Source organism: Eptatretus burgeri, chromosome 1 (genome assembly GCF_056783735.1).
Source record: "Eptatretus burgeri isolate ZD-2024b chromosome 1, Ebu_testis_v1, whole genome shotgun sequence".
Classification (NCBI taxonomy): domain Eukaryota; kingdom Metazoa; phylum Chordata; class Myxini; order Myxiniformes; family Myxinidae; genus Eptatretus; species Eptatretus burgeri.
In genome coordinates, this window is record NC_140961.1 from 9,962,809 (window position 1) to 9,988,293 (window position 25,485).

At 40.4% G+C, this 25,485-nt stretch overlaps 1 protein-coding gene across 5 annotated transcripts in view; it reads left to right on the forward strand.

Moving 5' to 3' along the window:
• Positions 1–25,485, forward strand: part of LOC147033842 (tudor domain-containing protein 1-like) — a 211,638-nt gene that overhangs the window by 14,036 nt on the left and 172,117 nt on the right. For all 5 annotated transcript variants that reach the window (XM_085871804.1, XM_085871782.1, XM_085871822.1 and 2 more), the window contains exons 3-4: positions 213–309; positions 6,525–6,616. In XM_085871804.1, the coding sequence (XP_085727930.1) occupies positions 213–309; positions 6,525–6,616 (189 nt within the window). The remainder of the gene's footprint in view (positions 1–212; positions 310–6,524; positions 6,617–25,485) is intronic.

Consider the following 25,485-nt stretch of genomic DNA (forward strand, 5'->3'; position numbering starts at 1 on the left):
AAGATCTTTTTAAAGGCAAAATTTAATGTTGGGTCATTCCCGATGGAAGTTTTTGCCATCTTTCAACTTTGCTTGAGAAGGGAAGAGTGGGGATTTGCGATGGCGCACAATCGACTTCGCTCTCGTCTGTTCTATCAACAAACTTTGTCGATTTTAGGGCTTCTACATTTCCCCCTTGAGTCTTTATGCACATGTGTTTATTGACATTGCAGGATCGCCGAGGGGCAGGCTAATCTGGGGCAGCAGCAGTCAAGCCGTCTGGATGCAATCCAACTGTTTGTCAATTACTTACCTGTGGAGATGAACGAGGTACGCTATTTGCAGATCATGAGTTTTTTGGTTTAATCGATATTCATTTTACTCCGATTGTTCTTTAAAAGTAGTTTTGTGTTGGACATGACATCTTATGAGCTGCACTCAGTTATTTTTTCCTCTTCCTGCTTTCACATTATCCACCATAAACTTTGATTTTATGCTTAACACTGTGGTCTTAAAAAGGTTGACTACTCTTGGATTTGCTAGCCTTCCTGCTTGGTTGATGATTATTATGATCATCATGCATGGTGGATATGAAATTTTGATGCATACTTTTTCAATGGGCTTGTACTCCAATGAATAGCAAGAGAGCTTTGTGATGGAAATGCCTACATGAAAACTTTTGAGTTAGTCAGACAATCGGCACTTTTGTAATGCTTTGTTTCCAGTATTTAATTCAAAGATTCACCAAAGGAAAATGCAACGAGAAAGGGAATGAATTGGAACAAATTTTGTGAAATTCATTAAAACTTTGAGCTTTTTGGGGTCCTTCTAAAAGTGTTTGCCAATTGGCTGCCGTTACTTACATGAAAGGGAGATGGAATTCTTGACAGCAAGACTCTATCATCATCTGACTTGTTTCATGCTGATTGGTGAACTGTTTGATTCTACTGTGTACCGGAAACTCTCGGCTCTTTTCTGGTGTGTGCGTGCAAGCATGTGTGTCTGCTGCTGTCCGGGGTTCTGGGCTCACCACAAGGGGAAGCACTTGAGTTTCTCCCGAACATCTGGTCCTTCGGCCGCCGACCATAGATAACTCTGGTCCAACAGGCTGTAGTACTTGCACGGCTGTAGCCGCTTGCCTTGGATTACCGGCCGAAGCAGGGTTACGCTTCGGTGTTTCCGCGATACCTTTCAATTGGCACGGCAACCTAACTCGAGGCCACACCCTCGGTGCCACGCTTGATGATTTTCTGCCGAGCAGAACAGATGGGTGCAGCACTGGTGAACAGAGCAAATCAGGTGGGGTATAAGTTCCAATCTAATAATACCTGTACACTGTCGGACCAATGAAATAAAAGACAACAAAGACAGATTCAAAATAAAAACAAACAATTGTTTATTACACACACACACACACACACAAAAGTATTTACAATCAAGAAAGCAAAAGGGCACACAAGAGCAGACTTGACCATCCATGAATTCTTTCTCAGACAATCTTATTTACACAAGAGACACATGGCCATCATTTAAATCAGGATGAGAAGAAAAACTTGAGGAAAATAAAAGTAAAATTGGAGAAAAGAAAAGTGGGGTTTTTCTTTTCTGCCTCACCTCACACAGCCCAACAGGGCTGCGCCAGCACAAATCTATCGGAGAATGGGGAAGATGGGTCATTTTAAGGGAAATTTTCCATGGGAATTAGAGGGTTTGAACAGTAAAAAGGACAGGATCATGAGGCCTGAGGAGTTTGTGAGTTACTTTTTCGAAGTTAAAGGGTGAGGGATTGGCGATGGATGGGTAGTTGGAGTTAAAGATGGATTGATAGATGGAGAGATGAAAGATGGATTGTTCGACAAAAATACAAAAGTTGGTATTGCTTTCATACTGGTATCGCCATCGCAGATCACTGACACTGCATGGGATTTCTGAAGCACACCCGATTCATATTATAATGACCAATTGGCAGTTGCTTTAAAACCAGCCACGAGGACAAAGAAAAACGCGATTTCTTGTACGTGTGCTCGGACGCTGAGGGTTAAAAGTTAACACTTACTTCCTGGTATGGCTTGACGTCATACGTTTTTACTGTTCCTGTTCCATGTTTTGCCAACACGCCGATGCATCAAAGCTTTTACAATCATTTGCGGTATTTAAAGATTGTAAACACCTTTCCTCGATTTGTTGGTGATGTATCGGGTGTTATTTTATTTTTTTCCCAGTATATTCAAAATTCCAATTTTGAATTGATATGAAAAATGATGTCGATATCATGGGTATGTCGAGATATAGCCAGACTAGTGTTAATGGACATCGAAGTCGATGCACCGGGAAAATAACAACCGTCGGACAACATCTGTAAATGAAAAAAATCAAATGCAGGTGAGCGACCTGAGACTTTGGGGAAGCACGGCTTTTTATTGCTTACAATGCTTACCCTGCTTTATATATTTTTAAATTTAAATATATAATATATGTTGTTTTTACACACACACACACACACACACACACACACACACACACACACACACACACACACACACACACACACACACACACACACACACACACACACACACACACACACACACACACACTTCTTCTTGCATCATCGTCTCCTCATTCACCAAGCTTCTGCTCTGCCTTGACCACGATACCACTCCAACTCTCTCCACCCTCCAAACACTCCCACCTTACTGATATCCCTCTTCACACAATCCTCCCATCTCAACTGCAGTCAACCTCTTTTCCTTCTAACTTGCTCCCTCAACCTATCTGCTGTCTTTGCCATTCACTCTTCCCCCATCCGCATGAAGTGCCCAGCCCATCTTGGCTCGCATTTCACCAATCTTCCCATGAAGCGTCAAGTGGATGGGAAGTTATGTATTTTATATTGTGAGCCATGGTGCTTGTCTGTCTCCCGTTTACGGCAGCCATTTCTCGTGCTGTATTTGCAAAGCTCGACATTCACTTTTGAAATGAGGGTAAAACAGGCATGGAGTAATGTTGATGCCAAATTTTATTTCGCAACCAGGAAATTTTTCCCTCTTTTTAGCCAAATCCAACCTCTGCCACCCTGTTTCACAACCATTTTGTGGTGGGTGGTATAAGTAGTTCAGAGCTTTGGGTCTGTGCAAAACCAAGAGTGCAACACAACCTTTTTGAAGTCCATGAAATATTATTTAAGTTGATCGATTAACTTCAACTTTTCCCGTCACTGGAAAAGGATACTTTTGCGAGCTTTTCCAGGCATTTGGGACGGTGACTGTTTATATATAGTTACGGTTTTGCGAAACCGGCACTCCCCCAAGGCAATGGCACACGACATATTGCGGTTCTTGAGATAGTTATTTCATTGGCATTCGTTCTTGATGGTCTTTCCTTCATGTGTAATAGGTTTATGGGTCAAATTGTTACGAATCTGGAAGCCACTTGCACACAAACAGAGAGCAGTCCCCACAGTTCAGTTATTTTGATAAGTGTGTGTTTAAAGTCAGGGTCCCGTTCCTTCTGTCTAATGGGAATTTCGTGTGTGCGCTGTGAGTTATTTTATAGTTAGGTTTTTATACATCTTCTACAACAACAACGGCACCGTCCCTCACTCAACCCGGTCGCCATTGCCCACGTGTTTTTGGCTGAATGCGTGGGCGGAGTCTCCATCGCCTCAGCTCCGACTCGCCCCAGAAAGGTGGGAGTTGCCCCACCTACCGTGGGTCTGTCCAATGAAGGACGGCCAGCGAATCGCACGAGGCGACCGTCCAATCAGGAGGCGAGTGGCAGAAAGAAGAAATCGCTCGGACCTCAAGAGAGTGGTGGAAAAGACGAGAGGATGGCAGACAGTGGTGGTCGTGGTTTGAGTGGTCTGCGGTCCTTTGCGGTGGCTCACCATGGTGGTGGTGACCGAACAGTGGTGGTCGTGGTTCGAGCGGTCTGCGGTCGTGGTGGCTTGGTTTCAATCGTGGGCCGTGGACTTCGGGTCGTGGGTTCGAGACCCACTGTGGTGGTTTGGAGTCTGTGTGACCGCACGAGGCGGGAAGGTACCCCGGCCAGGCTCTGGTGGTCCAGTTCGTTGTGTGCATGCGTGCGTGCGTGCGTGCGTGTGTGTTTCCATCCTGCAAGTAGAAACTTAAGTGCTTTTCGTTCCTTGTAAATTGTATTTCTTTTATTCGTGATAACTCTGCTCTCTGTGCTCCCCTGCCCAATTATAAATAAACCCCCGTGTTAAATGTTCTAGTACGTTGTTCGTGGTTTCTTTCATTGGTCCAGCACGGTGCATATTGAGAATTAGTGAGGCCGTTTGGGGCCGGTAAATTGTTCATTTGGACCGACGGACTGGGTAATCACCGCTCAGTTTACACCCGGATCGGGCTCGGTAAATGGTCCGTTCCGCCCAAGGTCCGTCGAGTGTGTGGTTTTCCCCGGTAGTTGGACGACGTGGGTACTTAGGTATATTGAAATTAGGCGATTAACCCTACCCCACGCTGTCAAAATATTGGCGACCACGGTCCGCTAAGGTGACCCGTGACCTTTCGGACTTATCCAAGAGTCACAACCTAAATTCCAGGTGTTCGGTGGGAGACGACTCCATTGCTCCACCTCGTGGTCGTTTATTGCCACCGAGCCCTGGCCCACAACAATGTGTGTTGTGTGCGCTTACAGTAGGTCTTTCCTCCCATTCTTTATCTATTTCACTTCGCTGCGCACATGAGCCCTCTTGTTTCGCAAGCATGCAGACCATAGCAGGCAACTTATTTGCATACGAGCGCCAGTGTTGGTTTTCTGGGAAGTGTTACTTCACTATCAGTTCTCTGGCTCAGCTCTGCTCGATCGGTTTGGTGGAACAGAGCCCACGGAGCGGAGTGCAGCACGGCCAATAGAACCAGTCGCCAAACCGTGCGTAGTATTAGACAACCTGGGCATTTACACGAACAGACCTTTTCACACTTCACTTTTGGATTATCTTCTCACACATTCTTTGCTTTATTTACATCCCCCCTTGATCTACATCTTTACACCTTCCTCTCTGCACATCACACCCTTCAACGCACTTCCCGCGACCACACACCGTAGACACCGTCGGTTTTCCTTTCCCTTTCCCCTTCCTCAGCAACTGGGTTTGAGCAGGTCTGGCGGCTTCGCCTCATAATTAAGAGGTTGCAAACACCTTGTACTTTTTCTTGTCGTCTTTGCTATTCTAACTTTCCTCTGGAGTGATTCTGATGGCACCTGTCATGTTCGTGCAAGTTAAGATTGTATAAGATCAGAACGGGTTTGCTCTGCACTGTGTCCTCTTTTGAAAATAATTGCATTTCTTTTGCCACACAACACCAATCCTTGCTTTCCCCTGCTGTACAAATGTTGCTGTGAATTAAAACCTTTGGCTCTTGTTCCACATATCTTTCCTCACCCTTGCTGAAAATAAACTGGTTTATTATTGTGAATTTACCCAGTTCGTCACGTCCTATCCTCCATTGATCCAGCATAGTCCGCATGTGGTGTTAGCCATGAAGTTGTACCCCACGTGATTTGCTCTTCTTAGCCAGTGCACACGCTCTGTATCGCTTGGCAGTAATCCGGGTGTGCGTTGAGGGAATGAAACTCGCTTGGTGCAGCCATGCAAAGGTAATGTACCCACTCAAAGTAGTGACACCCTGCCAGGATTGGTAGTGTCAATCGGCGTGTGTGGTTTCTTAACAACCCACCAGGCCGCGGATTATCCATGACTGCTGGCCTCAGGATCGGGAGTTCGGGAGGAACTCAAGTGCTCCCCCTCGTGGCAAACCCCCAGCCCCGGGCCGTAACAATATATATGTATATGTATGTATATATACACTGCCGATAGAAAGTCTACCCCCCCCCCCTTTCAAAATTTTCATCTTTTCTTACCTGACACCTTGGAATTAAATTGCACAAAATCAGATTTTTCCCACCTTTATTTACACATCGTAACCCACAACTTCCAGTTAAAATACAAATTTCTGAAAATTAATTAAAGATGCAAAACTAGAATATTCTAGTTTTGTATTTTGAATTAATTTTCTGAAATTTGCAGAATTTGTTTTTCACTTGTAAGTTGTGGATTATGATGTATAAATAAATGTGGAAAAAGTCTGATTTAATGGAATTTAATTCCAGGCTATGAGGCAACAAAAGGTGAAAAATTTGAAAGGGGGTGTACACTTTCTAGAGGCAGTGTGTCTGTAGATATGCATCTTGACATCTGTACATTGAGGGGCTTGCGTGCTATTTTTCCCTTGAGGTCATTGTGTATGTCATGTACCATTGTGCTTTGTTCCCCATCACACTTGCTGTGCATGGAGTTCCATAATCTCTATTCATTAAATTCCCTGATAACTGTATGGATGTTAAGTCAGCTAAATCTTACTCGATTCCACCAATCTTTACTTCCTCCACATGTCCCCTGTTCTTCATCCCCACTATCCTTTTGTTTATTTTCATTTTATCATTTAAATTGTGAATTTTACTGTGCATTGACTTGTATTTAGTGTTGTAGTAACAGTATCATCTGTTGTGTGCTTTTTCAGCAATCTCTGAAAACTCTCTTCAGCCAAGCTGGAGAAGTTTTGTACACACGGAGATTTCGGCCAAAGGTTCCCAATTCTACCCACACATACGGGTGAATGCTAATTAGATGCATGAAAAAAAAAAGTTTTCTTTTCATTTGAAATCATCATTGTCGTCATCTTATTATTATTCATTTGTCAACCTCTCTCTTCCTCCACATGTGATGGGGTTGGGATGTGAGACTATGTGCGTGCTTGTCCATCCGTCCATATATTTCTGCTTTAAAAAAGTTTTTTTTTTCTCTGCAACTGTTTCTCTAATGTCTAATCCATGCCAAACTTCAAACATAAGAGGGACTCCCCATGGAGAATATTTACTTGATAACTCTGTCATAGGTCAGTAGGTGATGCATGGGGCTTCTGAGGCAGCCATTCAAATGAATGGGGAAAAAGGGAAAACTTTCTGACTCAAGGCCCAAAAGCCAAAAATAGGAGACTCATTTATCCCCTTCCCCTCTCATACAAGCAAATGTAAAATAGGAGACTGATTTCCTCCCCCTCTCATACAAGCAAATGTAAAACTAACTTACTGATTAAAGCACTTCTTTAGTTTCATATTTTCATACATTCATCACCATTGAGTATATTCACAAAGATTACTTTGGAACTTGGGTCTTGGTTTATGTCTTTGTTGAGCAGAGATGAAATGATAAATTTCTCTCAATGCTCTTGTTTGACCACCTCCTGAGCCACATATCATTTTGAAATTGCAGTAAATTGGTTTTCCATTGTTCAGTTGATAACCATCAAAGTTTTCAGTCCATTCAAGGATATTTTTTTTTTCTTTACATCCTCCAACTTATTTGTAATTAAATTTATCTGCTTATTTGTTTTATGTACTTTTACCCCGGTTATTTCTTCAATAAGACTTATTTGATATTTCTCACGTTCTTTATGTTTTCTATTTAAATACCAAGGCTGATTACATCTCCACTCTTTGGTTTAGTTATTGCTTGGTTCTATCATTTATAAATCAGTAAAAAGACAGCGGAAGCCTGTTAAAATTCCCAACCCAATATCTTAACACTTAAACTTATAACCATAAGGGAGAATCTTATTTTTCCTCCTCATTATTCATCACCTCCTGCAATGAGGCTGAGTCTTTGGGCCTCTCACTCAATCACCGCAGGTTGGTCAGTGGTCTTTCTGTCTTCTACTGTCTCCTCTCCAGCCTCACCAACAACCCCCTTCTGGTAAAACTACCAAAATCACGAATCGCTGCTCACCTTCACTCTTTCATTCCCATTCTTCCCTCCAGGCCTTCAAAACAGGTGTTCACCACCACCTCTTATCATCCCCCATCCAAATCCTCGATCTTTTCTACCCCCGATAATCCACCCAAGCCCACCTCCTTCAAATTCCCTGCTTTCCTTCCTGAAAGTCCCTGTAATGTCCATCTTCTATTCCCCATGTTCCCTGTCCCATCCCTCCCCCTTCCACAGATCTCCTAATGTCTCTGTTCCCCACTGTTTTGTCCTTCCCACTCCCTCCCCTCTTGTCTCATGCTCCCCTTGATGTGCATTGTGTGTTTGCTCTCATACGAGCCTCGATAAGGTATACAAAAAAAAATGGAATCAATATTCTCTAAAATATATCTTATCAAAAGCTTCTAATGCTTTCTTATTTATCTCTTTTGTATACAATTGATGTTTATAACTTCTTATTGTATTCATTTTTCTGTACTCTTCCTTCTTTAAGGTTAAACAGTTGTTATAATGTTTAAAGTTTATTGTTTCCTTGATTATATTTTTATTTATTCCATTTAGCTACTTATCACACCTTTCAATGTTGTTATTATCAATTTTCATAAAAGTATCAGACTTTGATCTCAATACTATAAATTCACTCATGACCTTCCCACCCAATTCATCTTTAAACTTACCAATAACCTTTTTATTCCTTGATGAAAACAACACATCACCTAAGTTGTAATTACTTGTATCATATATATCAATATTATCAATCATATCTTCATATACATCACTTGTCTTCATGTCAAATATAACAATGACACATTATCCTTATAATTTTATATTAAATTATTATAGTAATAGTCATACATTAACGACTTTGATAGTCAAGAATTGATGTTCCTATATAAATAGGTTTATCCATTTCAATACTCTCTTTTTGTTTCAAATGAATAGCACAAAAGTTCCCTGAAAACACCTCTGCTCATTCAAAGCTTGGTCTATTAATTAACTTTGAAGCCTGTTTCCAGATGTAGCAAGTCTTATGTTTTGTCGATTCCTAACATTTTCCAAAGTCTTTCCAAATACAGCATTATTCATTAGTTTAGAAAAGTCCTTCTCAAAATCTGTTTTTGCTTCTGTTCTCCTTTTCCGGTCATCTCCACCGAGATGACCTAATAAAGCCGGACCAGATGTTCGTCCGTCAACAATTTTTCTTTCCGATCTTGATGAAACTTAGTATGTGGGTAGAGGTCGATGAGTGTTGCACAACGATACAACTTTTGGCTGGGTTCAAGGTCAGGGTCAAGGTCACCAGGTCACGTAAGTTATAAAAATCGCCATTTTCAAAACCAATCTTGTCTGCCATTCTACAAGATATTCGGCAACTGTTTATTATGATCGTAAAAAATATTATCTTGTATCAAACCGGACAGATTTTTGAATTTCCGTCCCGTTTGGCTGCCACGTAACCTGGAAGATGGTCAAAAACACCTCCCAGTACAAAGAAAACTTTTTACTTCCGATCTTGATGAAATTTGGTAATGTGGGTGGAGGTCGTTGAGTGATAGAGATGACTGTCACCCCCACACGGGGGTAATTTTTTGTATTAAAATCAATATACTTCTTTAACCAATGACTAAATTTCAAAATCCGATGAATTTTCCTCACTCTCAACCCAGCAGATAAATATTGTCTTAAGTTCCTTTGATGCAAAACATAACTTTCTTTATCATTTAATGCAGTAAGTAGTTTTTCGGGAGATTTACCTTTTATATTAAATGACTGTTGGTAATCACTTAACCATTATTTTCTTGGCCATACTCTATCGGGGCACAAGGTAGGTCTTTGTTTGTGATGAAGTTCTTCTGGATTTTTTAAATCAACCTCAAAATAATATCTAACTTTAGCTTCATCCAATTCTTTTTGAGAGGAGACAACAATGTCTTGAAAACTTTTTCATCATGTTTTTCTTTAACCCATTTAAGTTTTCCATACGATAACGATTGAGACAGCCCACCCATACAAATTGTTAGCATCATAATACATCAGGTAAGAGTTGTCCTCATTCTTAATATAATCAGGAAGATATTTGTTATTTGCTTTAACGTATCTCTTGGAACATACTTGAGATATTCTTCCTCTTTGCACCTTCTTTCATTAAAAGCATATCTATATCACTGATTCATAACAAATTTTGTTTTGTCATTTTTAACATTGCACTCCAAGCCAAACCCAGGGCTGTGTTGTAGTGAACGGGGTCTTAGCCATAAGAATTTTTATTGTAACAGACTGTTCTATCGTTTCAAACACAGCAGCCAATAACAATACATCAGTTTTAAGATACAAATCATGATATTCTCCAAGATTCTTTGTATTAAACTTCTCCCAAACCTTTTTTTGCTTGTATATAATCTCTATTGGAAATATGTTTTATTTAACTTGCCATAGAAACTTTCCCTTGAAAGAAGTTGTGTTTCTTTAAACTTCTCAAATGAATCTATATAGTCATACGGATATATTCCTTTTTGTGCTAAGAGATTTGATTTGATTTTGATTTGATTTCTTCTTGATTTGAGAAATGTGAATTAAGATTCGGTAAGTTTTTCATATTTGATGCAAAGTTAGATAATGGATTTGCCATAAACTTGTCTGTGTCAAGAAATCTGATATGGGTTATGGGGGATGTATGAATTGTTTTTGTGAATGAGATGTATTTTTGATCCGTGTTAGGAATGGCAGAAATATTGTTACGAATCTGGAAGCCAGACAGCAGCCCCCGCAGTTCAGTTATTTTGATAAGTATGTGTTTATAGTCAGGGTCCCGTTCTTCTGTCTTATGGGATTTCGTGTGTGCTTCGAGTTACTTTTATAGTCAGGTTTTTTTTATATCTAAATCTTCATCCTTCGTTTTCGCACCATCACCATCCATCGCCCACGTGCAGCGTGTCACGTACAGGGGTGAGGTTCCCTCCGCCCACCGTGAGCTCTTCCAATCAACTGCTGCTACGAGTCGCCCGACAACCCCTCGTCCAATCCGAGGCGAGCACCTCAGAGCGTTTCCCTCGATCCGCGGGGGAGGGGAAGGAGAAGAGGTGGCGAGCCGTGGAGGAGGAAAGAAGGTTCGCCCTGCCGTAAAGGAAAGAAGGGAGAAGAGAAGGTTCGCACAGACAGACAGACAGACAGACAGACAGACAGACAGACAGACAGACAGACAGACAGACAGACAGAGAGACAGAGAGACAGAGAGACAGAGAGACAGAGAGACAGAGAGACAGAGAGACAGAGACAGAGACCTTGCCTGCTGGTGTCTCCTCTCGTCCGTTCCCGTGCTGGCTGGCGTACGTGGTGTTGTTCCTGGTCCATGGTGCTTGGTGCTGCGTTGTTTGCGGCGGATTTGAGTCCCGCCACCGGACAAGCTCGACCAGACTGCACGAGGCGGACAGGTGCAAGAATATGCCCCTGCCCTCAGCTCGCCTTCCCTCCAAGCTGAAAGGCCAAAGCAAAGACCTGACGGTGTCGTGTGTGTGTGTGTGTGTGTGTGTGTGTGTGTGTGTGTGTGTGTGTGTGTGTGTGTGTGTGTGTGTGTGTGTGTGTGTGTGTGTGTGTGTGTGTGTGTGTGTGTGTGTGTGTGTGTCGCAGTCATGTAAGTAGAAACTGTCTAAGTGCTCTGTGTTCATTGTACATTACATTTTCATATTCGGATAACTCTGCTCTTTGTGTGCTCCCCTGGCCAATTATTGCAATTAACCCCTGTTAAATGTACTAGCTCGTTTTCGTGATTCCTCCCATTGACCAAGCACAGTGCGTATTGAGAATTAGTGAGGCCGTTCGTGCCATAAATTGTTCATTTGGACCGATGGATCTTGGTAATCCCCACTCTGTTTACACCCGGATCGGGCTCGGTAAACGGTCCATTCCACCCGAGGTCTGTCGAGGGTGTGGTTTTCCCCGGTAGTTAGACGAGGTGGGTACTTGGGTATATTGAAATTAGGCAAGTAACCCGACCCCACGCTGTCGAAATATTGGCGATCACGGTCCGCCAAGGGGACCAGTGACCTTTCGGACTTATCCGAGAGTCACGACCTAAATTCCAGGTGTTCGGTGGGAACACTCCACTGCTTCACCTAGTGGTCGTTTATCGCCACCGAACCCCAGCCCACAACAATATCTCCAGATGTCTTTGAAAGTTCATTTATAAATAGATGTGTGTCATCGTGAGCGTTGTTGTGAAGAAAGGCAGGAATAAAGTTTGGAGGCTTGTAATTAAGATTGCAACGGGAATGAGCTGGACTTCCATATTTACCAATAAGATGACAGTGATCCCGAACCTTGACCTCTCCCTCAATTTTCTCCTCACAAATATGACAGATACTGTTCTTTCTAAATTTCTTTTTCTCTCCCTTTGTTAATGACATTGGTTGAAAGGTTTTAACCATTATTTCTCTTGGTCTGATAGTCTTTTTCCAATCGTCTTACAAATTCCTCTGAGGCATCTTCTCTATAAAGTTCTAACTTGTTGTATTCATCACCAACAGATGATTTGATATAATGGCAGAAAGCACAAGGAGAATGTTTTTGATGTGTATTTGTGTATGATTTATTTGGATTTGGAGAAACAGTATCTATCTTTTCAAGGATACTTTCCAAATCAGCATATATCACAAACGGATGTTTTATAGATTTGTTAAAATCTTTGAATGATATGTTTGAACCTGCTTTTGGTAAATTGATTACGGTTAATTTATGATTACTACAATATTTTGAATGTTGATTTAATCGTTCTTTTGTATGGAAGGAGTTGAGACATCTCTTACAAGGATACGTTTTGCATTTTATCTTGTATAGTTGTGATTTGGTTAATCTTGATAAATTTTTGATGAAAGCATAATGTGATTTTTCCTTTGAAGTAAAGTAGAGAAGGTCAATGTGTTTCATCATTTTTATAGTTTGAAATTTTTAATATCTGAACTTTGTTTGTATCTGTTAATCCATACACATTAACAGATAGATTATTCCTTTTCTCAAATTTAGGACTATCTCTCCATGACATTGGAAACTTTAAATCTTTAACATTTAATGTATTCTTGTATTTCTTATAATGTTCAACCCTTTCAGGATTCCATTGTGGAGGATGTAAGTGAGCAAGAACAGACCATAGAAAACATTTATTATCTTTGTTTTGAATATTAACAACCTCTTTCTTAAGTTTTATCTTTTTTGGAAAATGAATACAAGAAGTTTGAAGAGGATCTGATTTTAAGATGTGTATATCTAAAAAGATTATTTTTGTAATAGCAAATCCACTACCTACGACAGTGTTAACATCTTGTTCTTGTCTGGAGTTCATCGTAAACATCACATCTTACAAAAACTTGAAAAGATGAGATAAAGTGAGGGTTTGTCCTCATATAGGGAGTAGTTTCATCGCCTTGTCTTACCATATTCAACTTTACTCCCATATAAAACTTAAAAGTTTTCATTTCACTTAATATGTTTTTAATTACCGTTTCAATGCTTTGTTTAACCATATCAACAGCTTCAATGATTGAAGATGGTCCAGGGTCTTGAAAGCGAAACAATCTTATTTTTATATGTCCTTTAAATGCCCCATCAGTGTCTTCAATGGAGAATTTAGTGGCACCTTCCCTTTCTTCATTGTTCTTATGTTTGTGTGATTGAAGGTGTTTATTATTATTTTTTAAAGAATATCATTTTCACATCTATCACAATGTTTTGTTTCTTGGTCAAGTGGAGATATTTGTCTGAAAAGATTGAATGTGTGTTTGTTGGTTTGAAGGTGTTTTTTATAGCATTTATATTCATGATTACAAACATCACAGTACGTTGTATTCGCCATATTTATATAACAAAACTTTGCTTAAAATAAAATTTTCTTGATGAAAATTCCATTCAATTTATAGGTGAATCTGTGCTGAAAACCATTTTATCCTCCAACTTTTTTCACTTAATAAATACAATGTATCAAGACACAAAAGACAAGTTTCAATCAATTAGAGCATGAGCCCAGTGAGATTTAATGGTTGCGAGAGTTCCAAAAGGTTTGAGATGATTGAGGTTTAAAGTGACCCGAACTAACCACAAAAACCACATTCTTAAGTAAATCTCATGCGGGATGAGATAGGGGCACCACTCGAATTATCCCCAAAATGCCATTTAATTATTGTGAAAGTTCCAAGCATAATTTCTTTGCTATTTGGTAGAGGACATCTCACTGATCCCAAATCCATTACTTAAGAAAAAATATTTTGTTGGAAAGGCCATTTAAGACTCATGCTAATTTGGGCTAATAATCCATTTCATTGCTCTTAAAGATCCATCATTGGAACTAAATGCAAAATGTAGAGTAAAAGTCCCCTGATTTAGAATCACCGACTTAAGAAGAAAAAAAGTGGGAAAGTCCACTTAAGATGAGGTCAAACGCTAATTGGGCTTAATTTGCCATTTAATTATTCTGAAAGATCCAAGCATAATTCCTTTACTATTTGGTAGAGGACATCTCACTGAGCCCAAATCCATTACTTAAGAAAATATTTTGTGAGAAAGGCCATTTAAGATGCATGTTAATTAGGGCTAATTAGCCATTTAATTGCTCTTAAAGATCCATCATTGGAACCAAATGTAAAATGTAGAGCAAAGTCCCCTGATTTAGAATCGCCAACTTAAGAAGAAAAAATGTGGGGAAAGTCCACTTAAGATGGTCAGATGTAATCAGTCATAGGGTTATATTGTAATATTTGTATTCCATTTCAATGAAGCTGGCCTTCAGGATTGCATTCTTGCATACCTGTTGTAGTATAGATCACATTCTTAGTGCGCTGGATGTAGACAGGTCACAAAAATGTTGGTAGATTTTTACCATACCGACCGGTACTAACACTGACTGATGAGCTTGTTGTTAGGCAAGTCAATATTTGGCCTATTTGGCTCCACATACTGAGATAATATCAGTGCTGCCATCTATTAACAATCTTAATCCAACATTAAAACAAAGGAACCAGTTCCTTCATCATTAATTGACAATGTGTTGCTTACTATCCAACACAAATGAGGGCTGGTTTATCTTAAGGTAAAAAGGACACTGCAGAGCCCCTGGGCGAGGTAAGTTCAAAACAAGTAAAGTACCGGTAATTAGTAAAAGGCCTTCAATGACATGCCAATTTCAGTTTTCTCAACATGCATGCATATGGTATGACAATGCTGAAATAATCTCATTAGTTCAATTGTAACCTGGTATCAATCTGTTTTTGTGAAAAATTCAGAATAAGTTGCATTTGGCCTTATTGGTTTACTTTGCAGACGAGATAATGGTCTGGTTGGACCAGCATTTGATACAGTGGGTGAGGTCACAGCCAGTGTTAAGATCACACTAACACCTGATCCTGACACCTAACACTCAATATCACACCAGTTGTGACCTGCTTACTGAACATTCGAGAAAAGGGAAAGGAGAGATATGATGGTTTTGTCGCATCGTGCTTTGAAGATGCAACCGATTTCGAAAAGCCCATCAAGAGAGAAAAGTTGGATTCCTTCAAACTTAAATGCAAGGCAAACAAGCGCAATCCTGACAAAAGAGTAGCCTCACTTGTAGCCACACGTGATTTGATGGGAAGACTGGTGATACCAGCAACCAAAAAGGGCCTTGATCTGAATTATGTATTCACATACCCCTTGACACCATTGCCACTTTCGATGTACTGCGCCGATGGTATGATGGCAAAAACGGAGAAGAGTACCCTATTTAAACTATTAGAGAAGAAGGTCACGACAACTACATCACCGAACACTGTGGATGCATATATCATCGATGGTCAAGTTCCTCCTCCATGCACTACCACCCCACATGCCAGGCAACTATGGTGGATTAGCAGCTAGCATCTTGTCACAAGCAACATCTCTTTGCAGCAAATGTGTAGATAGTGTTTGATGCATATCCTCGTCCATCCATTAAAGATGGCGAAAGAGCACGAAGGGGTATTGAAGAAAAGGACGACATCATCACTGGTCCTGAGCAACACCGTCCCAAGAATATTGCTGATGCACTGAAAAATAGATCTTTCAAGGAGCAGTTGCCACCATTTCTCACCATAGAATGGGATTTGCAGCAATATGCGCACATCTTCAAGGACAGAGACGTGTACATTGCCTTTCTTGGGTCTTGTTTCCGGTTCGATGTGAACAGTGGGACAGTGATAAAGGAAGAGGTCACAGAACTTGACAGTAAAGGCCCGGTCACACCTTGACGTTTTAGCCAGCGATGGCAACGTATTAAAATGTATCTAAAACGCTGGCTTACGTTGAACTTTTAATGTTTTTTTTTTAAAGATTCGGATGTATTCATAGCGACTTGGTCTTATGTATAACGCATTGGTAACGGACACAGAACGTTTCGTTGTGTTATAGATAACTTATACCAACGAATGCTGAACCTGTTGTCGGCCTACACAACCGATGCCCAACGATAGTCTAACTTAGGCATCGCGCGTTGCACGCATCGCCGACGATGTCGTGACGTAGCCTATTAAAAGGCTGACGCACAACGATTCAAATCATAACTGCCATAGAAATGGAAGTGTCAACATCGCGGTCACACCTTGGCGATCTTGCCAGCGTATGCCGACCTAAGAAAAATGTGTCTAAAACGTTGGGGCACGTCAAATACGGTACGAGTAAGTTTGGTATACGTGAGTACAACGCTAAAGTACGCTATCATACGTCGTAGTAAGTAGAGTACGTCAAGAAATTTTAAACATGTTCAAAATTTTTACGACGTACTCGGCGTATGACACACGTTCCGCATGTGATGGGGATAAGTTTTACACACGATATGTGGATGCTTACACACGTCCACAAAGGCTACTTATAAGCTACTCATAAGTCGAAACACGTCGCGGTAATGTCTTTTTTACGCGAAACTTATTTCTAACTTATGTTTGACGTGCTTTGAACCAATTCTTTATGTAGTCCCAACACACATCGACGTATGTAGACGTATTCCAATGACGTCTTCTGGTCGACAAAAAAAAAATTAACGTGTTTCTAGCTTACAACTGCCATATAAAGACGTGTTCCCAGCGGTTTTGGGAATTGGTATATAAAAATGGTGTTCATAAAAGGGGAACCCAACAGTGTTTTCGAGTCCTTTTTGAGTCGATGTCCATGTCAGCAGTAACAGTATCAGTATCAGTATTAGTAGTAGTTTGTTCATGTTGGCAGTAGTAGGTGAGTGTGAGGGGGAGGGTGTGGGTTATGATGGATCGTCCTTGCGTTTAACGATTTAACGATTTAAATGGCTGCATCTCCACTATTGAAAGTAGACGCTTGCGCTCAACAATTGGATTGTTTTTTTTACACTCAACGACTTTTAAACGGTACCACTCAGCTATTTTCATTGTTTACAATGAACGATTTAAATTGCTGTCACTCGCCTTTGTTTTTTGACGCTGGGGTTTTGAAATTTGAAGCCTTTCTTCTGAACGTGTTAAAACGCTCAAACTCGACTATTTTAAATTGACGCTGCCAATGGACAATTGGAATCATAGCCAAGCTAGACATGGAAGTGTGAACATCCTCGTCATGCCGAAGAAAAGTTTGAAGAATGCTGCAAATAAGTGTCGTGGCCGTGGACGCTGACGCAAGGACGATCCATTATACCGACGTCTTTCAGCCTATGAGTAACTTCAAAGTAACGTCTGTCGATGTGTGGCAACGATCGCGTAACGTGCCAACAACACGTTAATCATAGGTTAGAAATAAGTTTCGGGTACGCTAAACATTACCTCGGCATGTCTCAACTTATGATTAACTTACAAGTAGCATGTGTTGAAGTCTGTCAACGATCGCAGACCGTGCATACAACTTGTGGCCAGCGTAGCGGAACGTGCGAGTCATACGCCGGCATAAGTCGTGAAATTTCAAGCATGAAAAAATTTGAGGACAACCAAAAAGTACAACGTTTAAAGCCAACGTACAACGACGTATGGCAGTGTTTTTCAGCGTGCTCTCAATGTTATCAAAACTTACCCATAACGTATTCAATGTGTGCCAGCGTTTTAGAAAAAAAAAATCAAAAATCGGCATACGTTGGCTAAAACGTCAAGGTGTGACCAGGCCTTAACCATGAAGAGGCGGATACTAGGATCTGCACCCATGTAAAAGCAATCGACAGGATGAATATCGGGAGCCAGAATATCGTCATCAGAGCATCAGATACTGATATTGCTGTGATCATGATTTACCACTTCACGAGGTTTGCTGCCAATGTTTGGATGCATGTAGGCACATCATCCAGAAATGACAGAAGATACGTGAACATAACAGCCATTAGCTCAGCACTTAGAGAACACCTATCTGATGCATTGCCTGGTCTCCATGCGTTCACCGGATCAGATTACACGTCTGCTTTTGTCCAAAAGCGAAAGATTCGTCCCTTTGCAATCCTTGAAAAAGACAAACCATCCTAAAAGGCATTTGCACAAATGTCTTCAGAGGAATTAAATGATGTATCAGTGGAAACCCTGAAGCACTTCACTGCAAGGATGTATGGGGCAATGGCAACCAGCAAAGCTTCTCTCAATCAGCACCACTACAAAGTCTTTGAGAAAGGGTATGCGCCCAAAGCATCAGCCAAAAATCCACTTGAAAAGCTGTGAAAGGCATTGCTGTGAGCACAATACCTCCGTGTGAAGCTGAAGTAATTGAAAAGATCCATCGAGCGTCTTTCGTAGCCAAAATGTGGGCCAACGCTGACCAGAAAGAGATAGACCAGCACCCAGCTGTCTCCGATGGATGGAAGCTGGATGACAATGGTTCATACGAAATCATCTGGTTCGAAGGCTCCCAGCTACCCGCAGCATTAATTCCAGATCGAGATGTGGATGAGCAAAATGAAAATGACGAAAGCGACACAGACATGGAAATGTCTTCCTCGGATGCAGATGATATTCTGTCATCAGATGAGGAATCTGATAGTGATACTGATGATTAGCACCAAAAATAGACAAGGCAAGCTATCTGTTTTTGCTTGTACTAGTAACTTCCGAAAGCAATATATTGTAAGAATGTGCACTTTCAACCCTAGTTGTTTGCATAATGGATCATCAGGATGTCTACCCAGAATACCTGTTGTTTCAGTTGTGGATCTGTGAGACTTTGGCACAAACACTCTTACATTTTAGAACAATCCACAGTCTAGAATATTTGTGAACATGACGGTATCAGTTGGAAACTTTTTGCATCTATACTGTATGATCAGTTATTGACAAAGTGATTATGAGAAGTATGACGTGCTCAGTAATGCTGGTGGATGCGTTTTAATTGACAGTGTTCACTCTGGTAACCAAAGCAAAGTTATGGCTCTTGCAAACTCTATTATATGTGATTTTAAAACTTTATTTTGGTATTGCAGACAACGATATTCGAATGTTTCTGACCAGATACATTCTGTTTCTTGTACCCCTGGACTAGAAATTTGCAGGATGGTGAATACAGTTGTGGGATTTTATTTTTAATCCATGCAAAATAGTTACAGTGGAACCTCCTTTAATGGACACCTCTGCCAGGAGGACAACCTCTCTATTCAGGACACCCAATCTAGTCCCGAATTGGTCATTTCCATTCAATTTGACCTCTGTAATCAGGACGCCTCACTATTAAGGACAGCGTTTGTCAGTCCCAAAGGGTGTCCTTAATAGAGAGGTTCTACTGTACCTCCCACTTGATTTCCTTTCAAAACCAACCATGCAAACATAACATGTTTGTCAGCCTTTCAAGATAGGGATATTATTTAAAATGTCATGTGCCTTGGATTTGGCAAGTTTAAACTTTTCAAAACACTTAAAATGTGCAATTATGGTGGATGCCATTCATGATGTCGACCTGCATTTTCTCTATTTTCTAGAGTACATACCGTACCAAATAAACGGAGTAGAATTTTTTTTAATCTTGTCCTTGCCGATGTTTCGATATCGCTTGCAGTTTCATAATCGGTGCCCTTGCTTAGCAACCATGATAATTACATCTGACCTCATCTTAAGTGGATTTTCCCACATTTTCGTTCTTCTTAAGTTTGTGATTCTAAATCGGTGGAATTTACTCTACATTTTCATTTGGTTCCAAGGATGGATCATTCAGAGTAATTAAATGGCTAATTAGCCCTAATTAGCATGCGTCTTAAATGACCTTTCCCACAAAATATTTTTTCTTAAGTAATGGATTTGGGCTCAGTGAGATGTCCTCTACCAAATAGTAAAGGAATTATGCTTGGATCTTTCAGAATAATTAAATGGGTCATTAAGCACTAATTAGCATTTGACCATCTTAAGTGGACTTTCCCACATTTTTTTTTTCTTCTTAAGTCGATTCTAAATCAGGGGACTTTACTCTACATTTTGCATTTGGTTCCAATGATGGATCTTTAAGAGCAATTAAATGGCTAATTAGCATGCGTCTTAAATGACCTTTCCCACAAAATATTTTTTCTTAAGTAATGGATTTGGGCTCGGTGAGATGTCCGCTACCAAATAGCAAAGGAATTATGCTTGGAACTTTAACAACAATTAAATGGCATTTTGGGGGTAATTTGAGTGGCGCCCCCCATCTCATCCCGCAGTCTATTTACTGAAGAATGTGGTTTTTGCTGTTCGTTAAGGTCCCTTTCCACCTAAATCACATCGAACCTTTTGGAACTCTCGGAACAATGAAATCTCACTTGGTTCCCAGACTAAATCCCTTCATTTGTAAAAGATACTGAGAAATATGTCGAGGATGTAAAATTGAATAAAGATAAATATAACAACTATTGGATAAAAACAATTAGGGTGAATAATATGAGTTCTTCAATTTCCTGCAGTGGAAGGGCTTTTAGTATATCTGGAAGAACATCAATTAAAGTCGCTCCAACAAAAGTTTCTCCCCTCCTTCTGGCAAATATTCAAAACTAGAAAAAGTATCAAAAAAGAAAGACCTTATGGATGAAGCTTCAGAAAGAAAAGATAAGACCATCTGGAATATGCTTGGAGAAATTTGTATTTTTCTCAACAACCCTAAAGATGTAAATCCTGATGAAATAAAGGATGTTAATATATTCGGTGAAATGACATTTTGTTCAATAATAGTGAAGGATCATTTTTAAATTACCTTTAATATAAAAAATGTAGTAGTTGAATCTGTTGATGAAAAAAAAAAGTATGTAGATATAGATAGTAATGTTTTTTTTCTCCTAATTTAATGTCATTCAACTGAAGATTTTGAAGATTATGAGAGTGATGATTGTATCTCTGTTGGAACAGAAGACGGTTATGATACCGAGAGTTTGTGTTCAAACGATAGTTATGAAAGTAGTTTTATAGATGATTGTGAAAGCACCAATGAAAGTACCGAAGATGAATTTTAGTTTGAGTGAAGTTTTACTTTATAATTATGAATAGTATACTAGACTTGAGCCCCTTGAATTCCTTGATTCTCCATATGACAAATTTGAGAATTGTAATGCATGTGATAGTGGGATTAAACAGAGTCAAAAGCCTATAAACAATGTATATTCTGTGATTATCTTCTAATTAATGATAATAAAAAATTTAAAAAGGAAAATAATTCTTTTGGATTGACACCAAAAATTAATTACTTTACAAGATTGATTAGAGAAATGAATGCAAAGTATGAGGGTGATAACACACCTTTCCTTACAATGGAAGAAACTGAGCGTATTGGAGAAATGTTCAAAGGATTGTTGTTGTATTTTATTCACGATTGCCATTTTCAGTGAAATATCAACACAAGATATTGTATAAATAAAATAATGGATTATCTTGAAATTAAACCCAAACTTCGGATAAAATATAGAGTTTCTGAAAAAGCCAATAATAAATTAAATAACCTGTTTTCCAAATATATAAATGAATGATTTTTTTTACTTATTTGGGAAAATAAGATAAAATTTAACAACCATAAAAATCTTCCAAATCCATTAAGATGTCTCTCAGTTGGTTCAAGTGGGTGTGGAAAACGTACTTGCTTTTAAAGATGCTCCTTTCTCCCAACTTTTTGGATTATGATAATTTAATAATTTCACAAACTCGAGTTTTCAACCTGAGTATCAACGACTCTCACAAGGTTTTAATGCTGGTCTTCAAAAAGAAGATATAATCAGTTTATATAAACTTCAAAACAAACTAAATGATTACAACATTGAAGATATAATACAACTATTTTGTGATACACAGAGATATAAAAAGAAATCAAAACCGATAACTTGTATTCTTATTGAAAATACGGATGATATACCTTCTCCCCAAGATTTGGATATATCAAAAAAGAACCTCGTTATCTTTGATTGTGTTAATGAGAGAAACCAAACGGTAATGGACAGCTACCACACAAGAGGGAGACATTCTTCTTGTAATTGTATTTATCTTAGTCAATCATACTTTTAACTCCCTCGTCGCTCAATAAGAAACCGCTAATAATTTTATTTTATTCAAGTTAAATTCAATAGATATAAACAATTTTTGGAGAGACAATTGTTCTGCATTATGTAGTAAAAAGGAATTTGGGGATTACATGAAACACGACTGAAAAATATAAATATTGTTACGAATTCGCACCCGCCGGCCGCGTAACTCCAATCGTAACCGCGTCGCACACCTGACGGACAATTCAGTCGTGACCCTCCTGGAACTACCGCCAGGAACCAGTCACGGGTGGGGGTTTAACCAAACCACAGCCCAGTCCGCATTCTACCCGCGCGAAATAGGGTGAATCGCCGAGTGTCGATATACCTAAGTACCCGCACGGGTAACCTACCGAGGGGCTGCTCCGCGCCGCAGGTCGGCTTGGGACACGAACCGCTGAAGCAGTCTGTTCCGTACTGCAGTGATAACCGAGCGGTGTTATCGCGACCTCGACGGATCCGATTCTCTTGACCGGGCGTTCAAAACCCACTACTCCTTCAACGATGCAAGATGGCTTTTGTTGCACACGGGGACATTTATTCACTAGACAGCACAACACAAGCAAGGGCAGTCATGCAATATAAAGTAACAAATAGAATGCAAAAGCAATACGACCGACTATAATTATTATTTACAAGCACAGTCACTTATACAGTCGTTACTTAACAACAGGACACGGCGCCACAGCATGCATACAAAAACAAAAGGAAAGACCTCCCCATAGGCAGGGAGGTAGATGGGGTCCGGGGACCTTTATAACGTAGGCCTTGGCTGACCGAATGGGCCCACAAGACTGTGCAGGTTACCTGCCCCCCCCCCCCCGAGTGGTCGTCGAGTCGGGACGTCCCGTTCCCCCGACAGCTAGCGTGGACGCGCCTGGTTTCCGGGCCTCCCGCGTGGCCGGCGAACTCTCTCCAGCACTCCTCGTCCGGACGCGCAGGTCCACACCACACAGCCGGCAGAGCTGCGCCTTCCGTCCGCGTCCCCGATGCATGGGCCCTCCACCGTACCCCGACCACAGGAACAGCTGAGCCACAGGAAGCACGTGCACCGGACCACCAAAGGCAGGTGAGTGCACCACGAGCCGGAAGAAGCAGCAGGGCATGGACCACCGGGAGACGGGAAGAGAGTCATGAACCACAGGGAGATCTCTCAGAGAGCCCCGAGCCTCGCGTACGGTCCGCCCTTCATAGCGCGGGGCTCCGCCCTTCAAAGCGTGGCGCTCCGCCCTTCGCTCCACCCCATTTTCGGCTCCACCTCCCTTCGAGGCGTTTTGAGAAGCCTCCCGAAAAGGGGCGTGCCCTCGCCCCCTCCCCGCGCGGGGGATGGGGGAAGTCTGTTTTGGCTCAGGTCCAAGGAATTATTCCCCCAAAAAGTGGCCCCCACCTTTTCTCACCTTTGACCCCGGCTCGGATCGCACTTCCCCCACACGAAGCATGGGGAAAATAGGCGGGAAAATCAGGAGGGAGAAGCCGCGCGCCATCGGAGATCCTTCTTGCTTCCCTCCTCGCGTTCTCGGACGGTTTCCGACGCGGAAAGGGGGTTGTAGCATGGTCCGTGGAGGATGGCGTTCGCAAGCGGGCGTAGTGGCGAAGATGGTGGTCATTGTTGTTATGGTGATTGTAGCGTGGTTGGCGTTGCGGTGTAGTTGGTGGTGGCGGTTGTTGGTGTGGAGGTTTGTTGCAATGGTGGTTCAAAATAACGATAGATAAAGAAAAACACTATCTCAAAGCGTCACAGCCTGGTGAACACGAATAAATCCCATTAAACAACGGTGGGGAAATCTAACTGAACACAGACTTGCCAGGATAACTGATCTAAGGAACCTATATGGTGTTCTGCGAATTTCCACAGCCGTAACATTATATTGTTGTGAAACAAGATGAGATATTGAGGGATATATTTTTTATTTTATAATCAATTACATATATAAAAGACGACTGTTATTATAAATCTTGTGGACAAATATGCTTCTGGGAAAAAAAAAAAACTTTCATAAATCAAGGTTTTTGTATAGTACAAATGAGAATATTGTAAATTTGCTAAAAAAGCACCATGTAGTTCGTATTGTATCAACAACAAGAGCAATAAGACCTGGAGAAGTAGAAGGTGAAGATTATTCCTATATTTCAGTGGAGGAACATATGCAATTGAGGAATGAAGGCCAAATATTTGAGGAGGTTTCTCTTAGTACAACAAAATATTCACATTGTAAGAGCGAGTTAAAGAAACTAAAATCTGGTGGTCTTGAGATATTTGAAACTAATCCAGAAGGAATGAGACAAATTATTAAACATCTGAGTGGTAATGGGGTGAAGATTTTATCATTCGGTTTTGATGTTGATGAAGAAACTCAACGCAAACGTATGAAAAGCAGAGATACAAGTATTGGTGAAGAGGAAATTACAACTCGTATAAATGTTAATAAAGAATTTGATAAAATATTTAAAGAAAATGATTTATTTGAACACATCGACTTTAATGATGAAGAAAAGGAAAATTTCACTGTTGATCTTTTCATTTCATTAAATGATATTTTCCAATAAATAAATGGATGCGAAAGAAAGAGCAAGAAGATTTAAGGAACATCAAGAGTTTGTTTCAAAAGTTGTAAAACAACAGGAAGACATAAAGAAGAAACGCAGACAGAAACCAACGGGTGAAGAAGCATTTGAAAGAAAACGAGATTTTTTAAACCACTTTTAAAAACTTCCCAAGAAAAAATTATAGATGCTTCCACAGTTCCCACAATAGAATATACTCCTAAAAAACTTCAAATGTTAAAAGATTTCAGTCAAATGACAGAGGAAGAATCAGAGCATGAAGGAGAATTAGAATATGATGATGAAGGATTATTTCAACAACTGAAAGAGATCAATCAACCCCCTGATGATATTGTGAATGCTCTCCAAAACAATGGATATTCAACAGATTAAAAAACCATAGCAGGTCTCATTCCAACAGACCAACCAGCAATATTCCATCTTGCTAAAGAAAAGGTATTGATATTTGATGATGAATTAAGGTTCTTGAGTTCTGCTCAACCCCCTGTGAAATTAACCCCCAGATTAATGTTTCTTCTCACAAAAGATGGAAGACAAGGTTCAACTGTGATGGATGAATTAAAGTATTTTGAAAAATTAGGATAGAGTATATATTGATCTGCTGGACTCTCTTAATTATTGGGTTCGTCTATCTGGAAGAATGAGAAGGAGAAACACATTATTCAGGGTTTAAGTCGGCTTGGTTCAGGTGTTA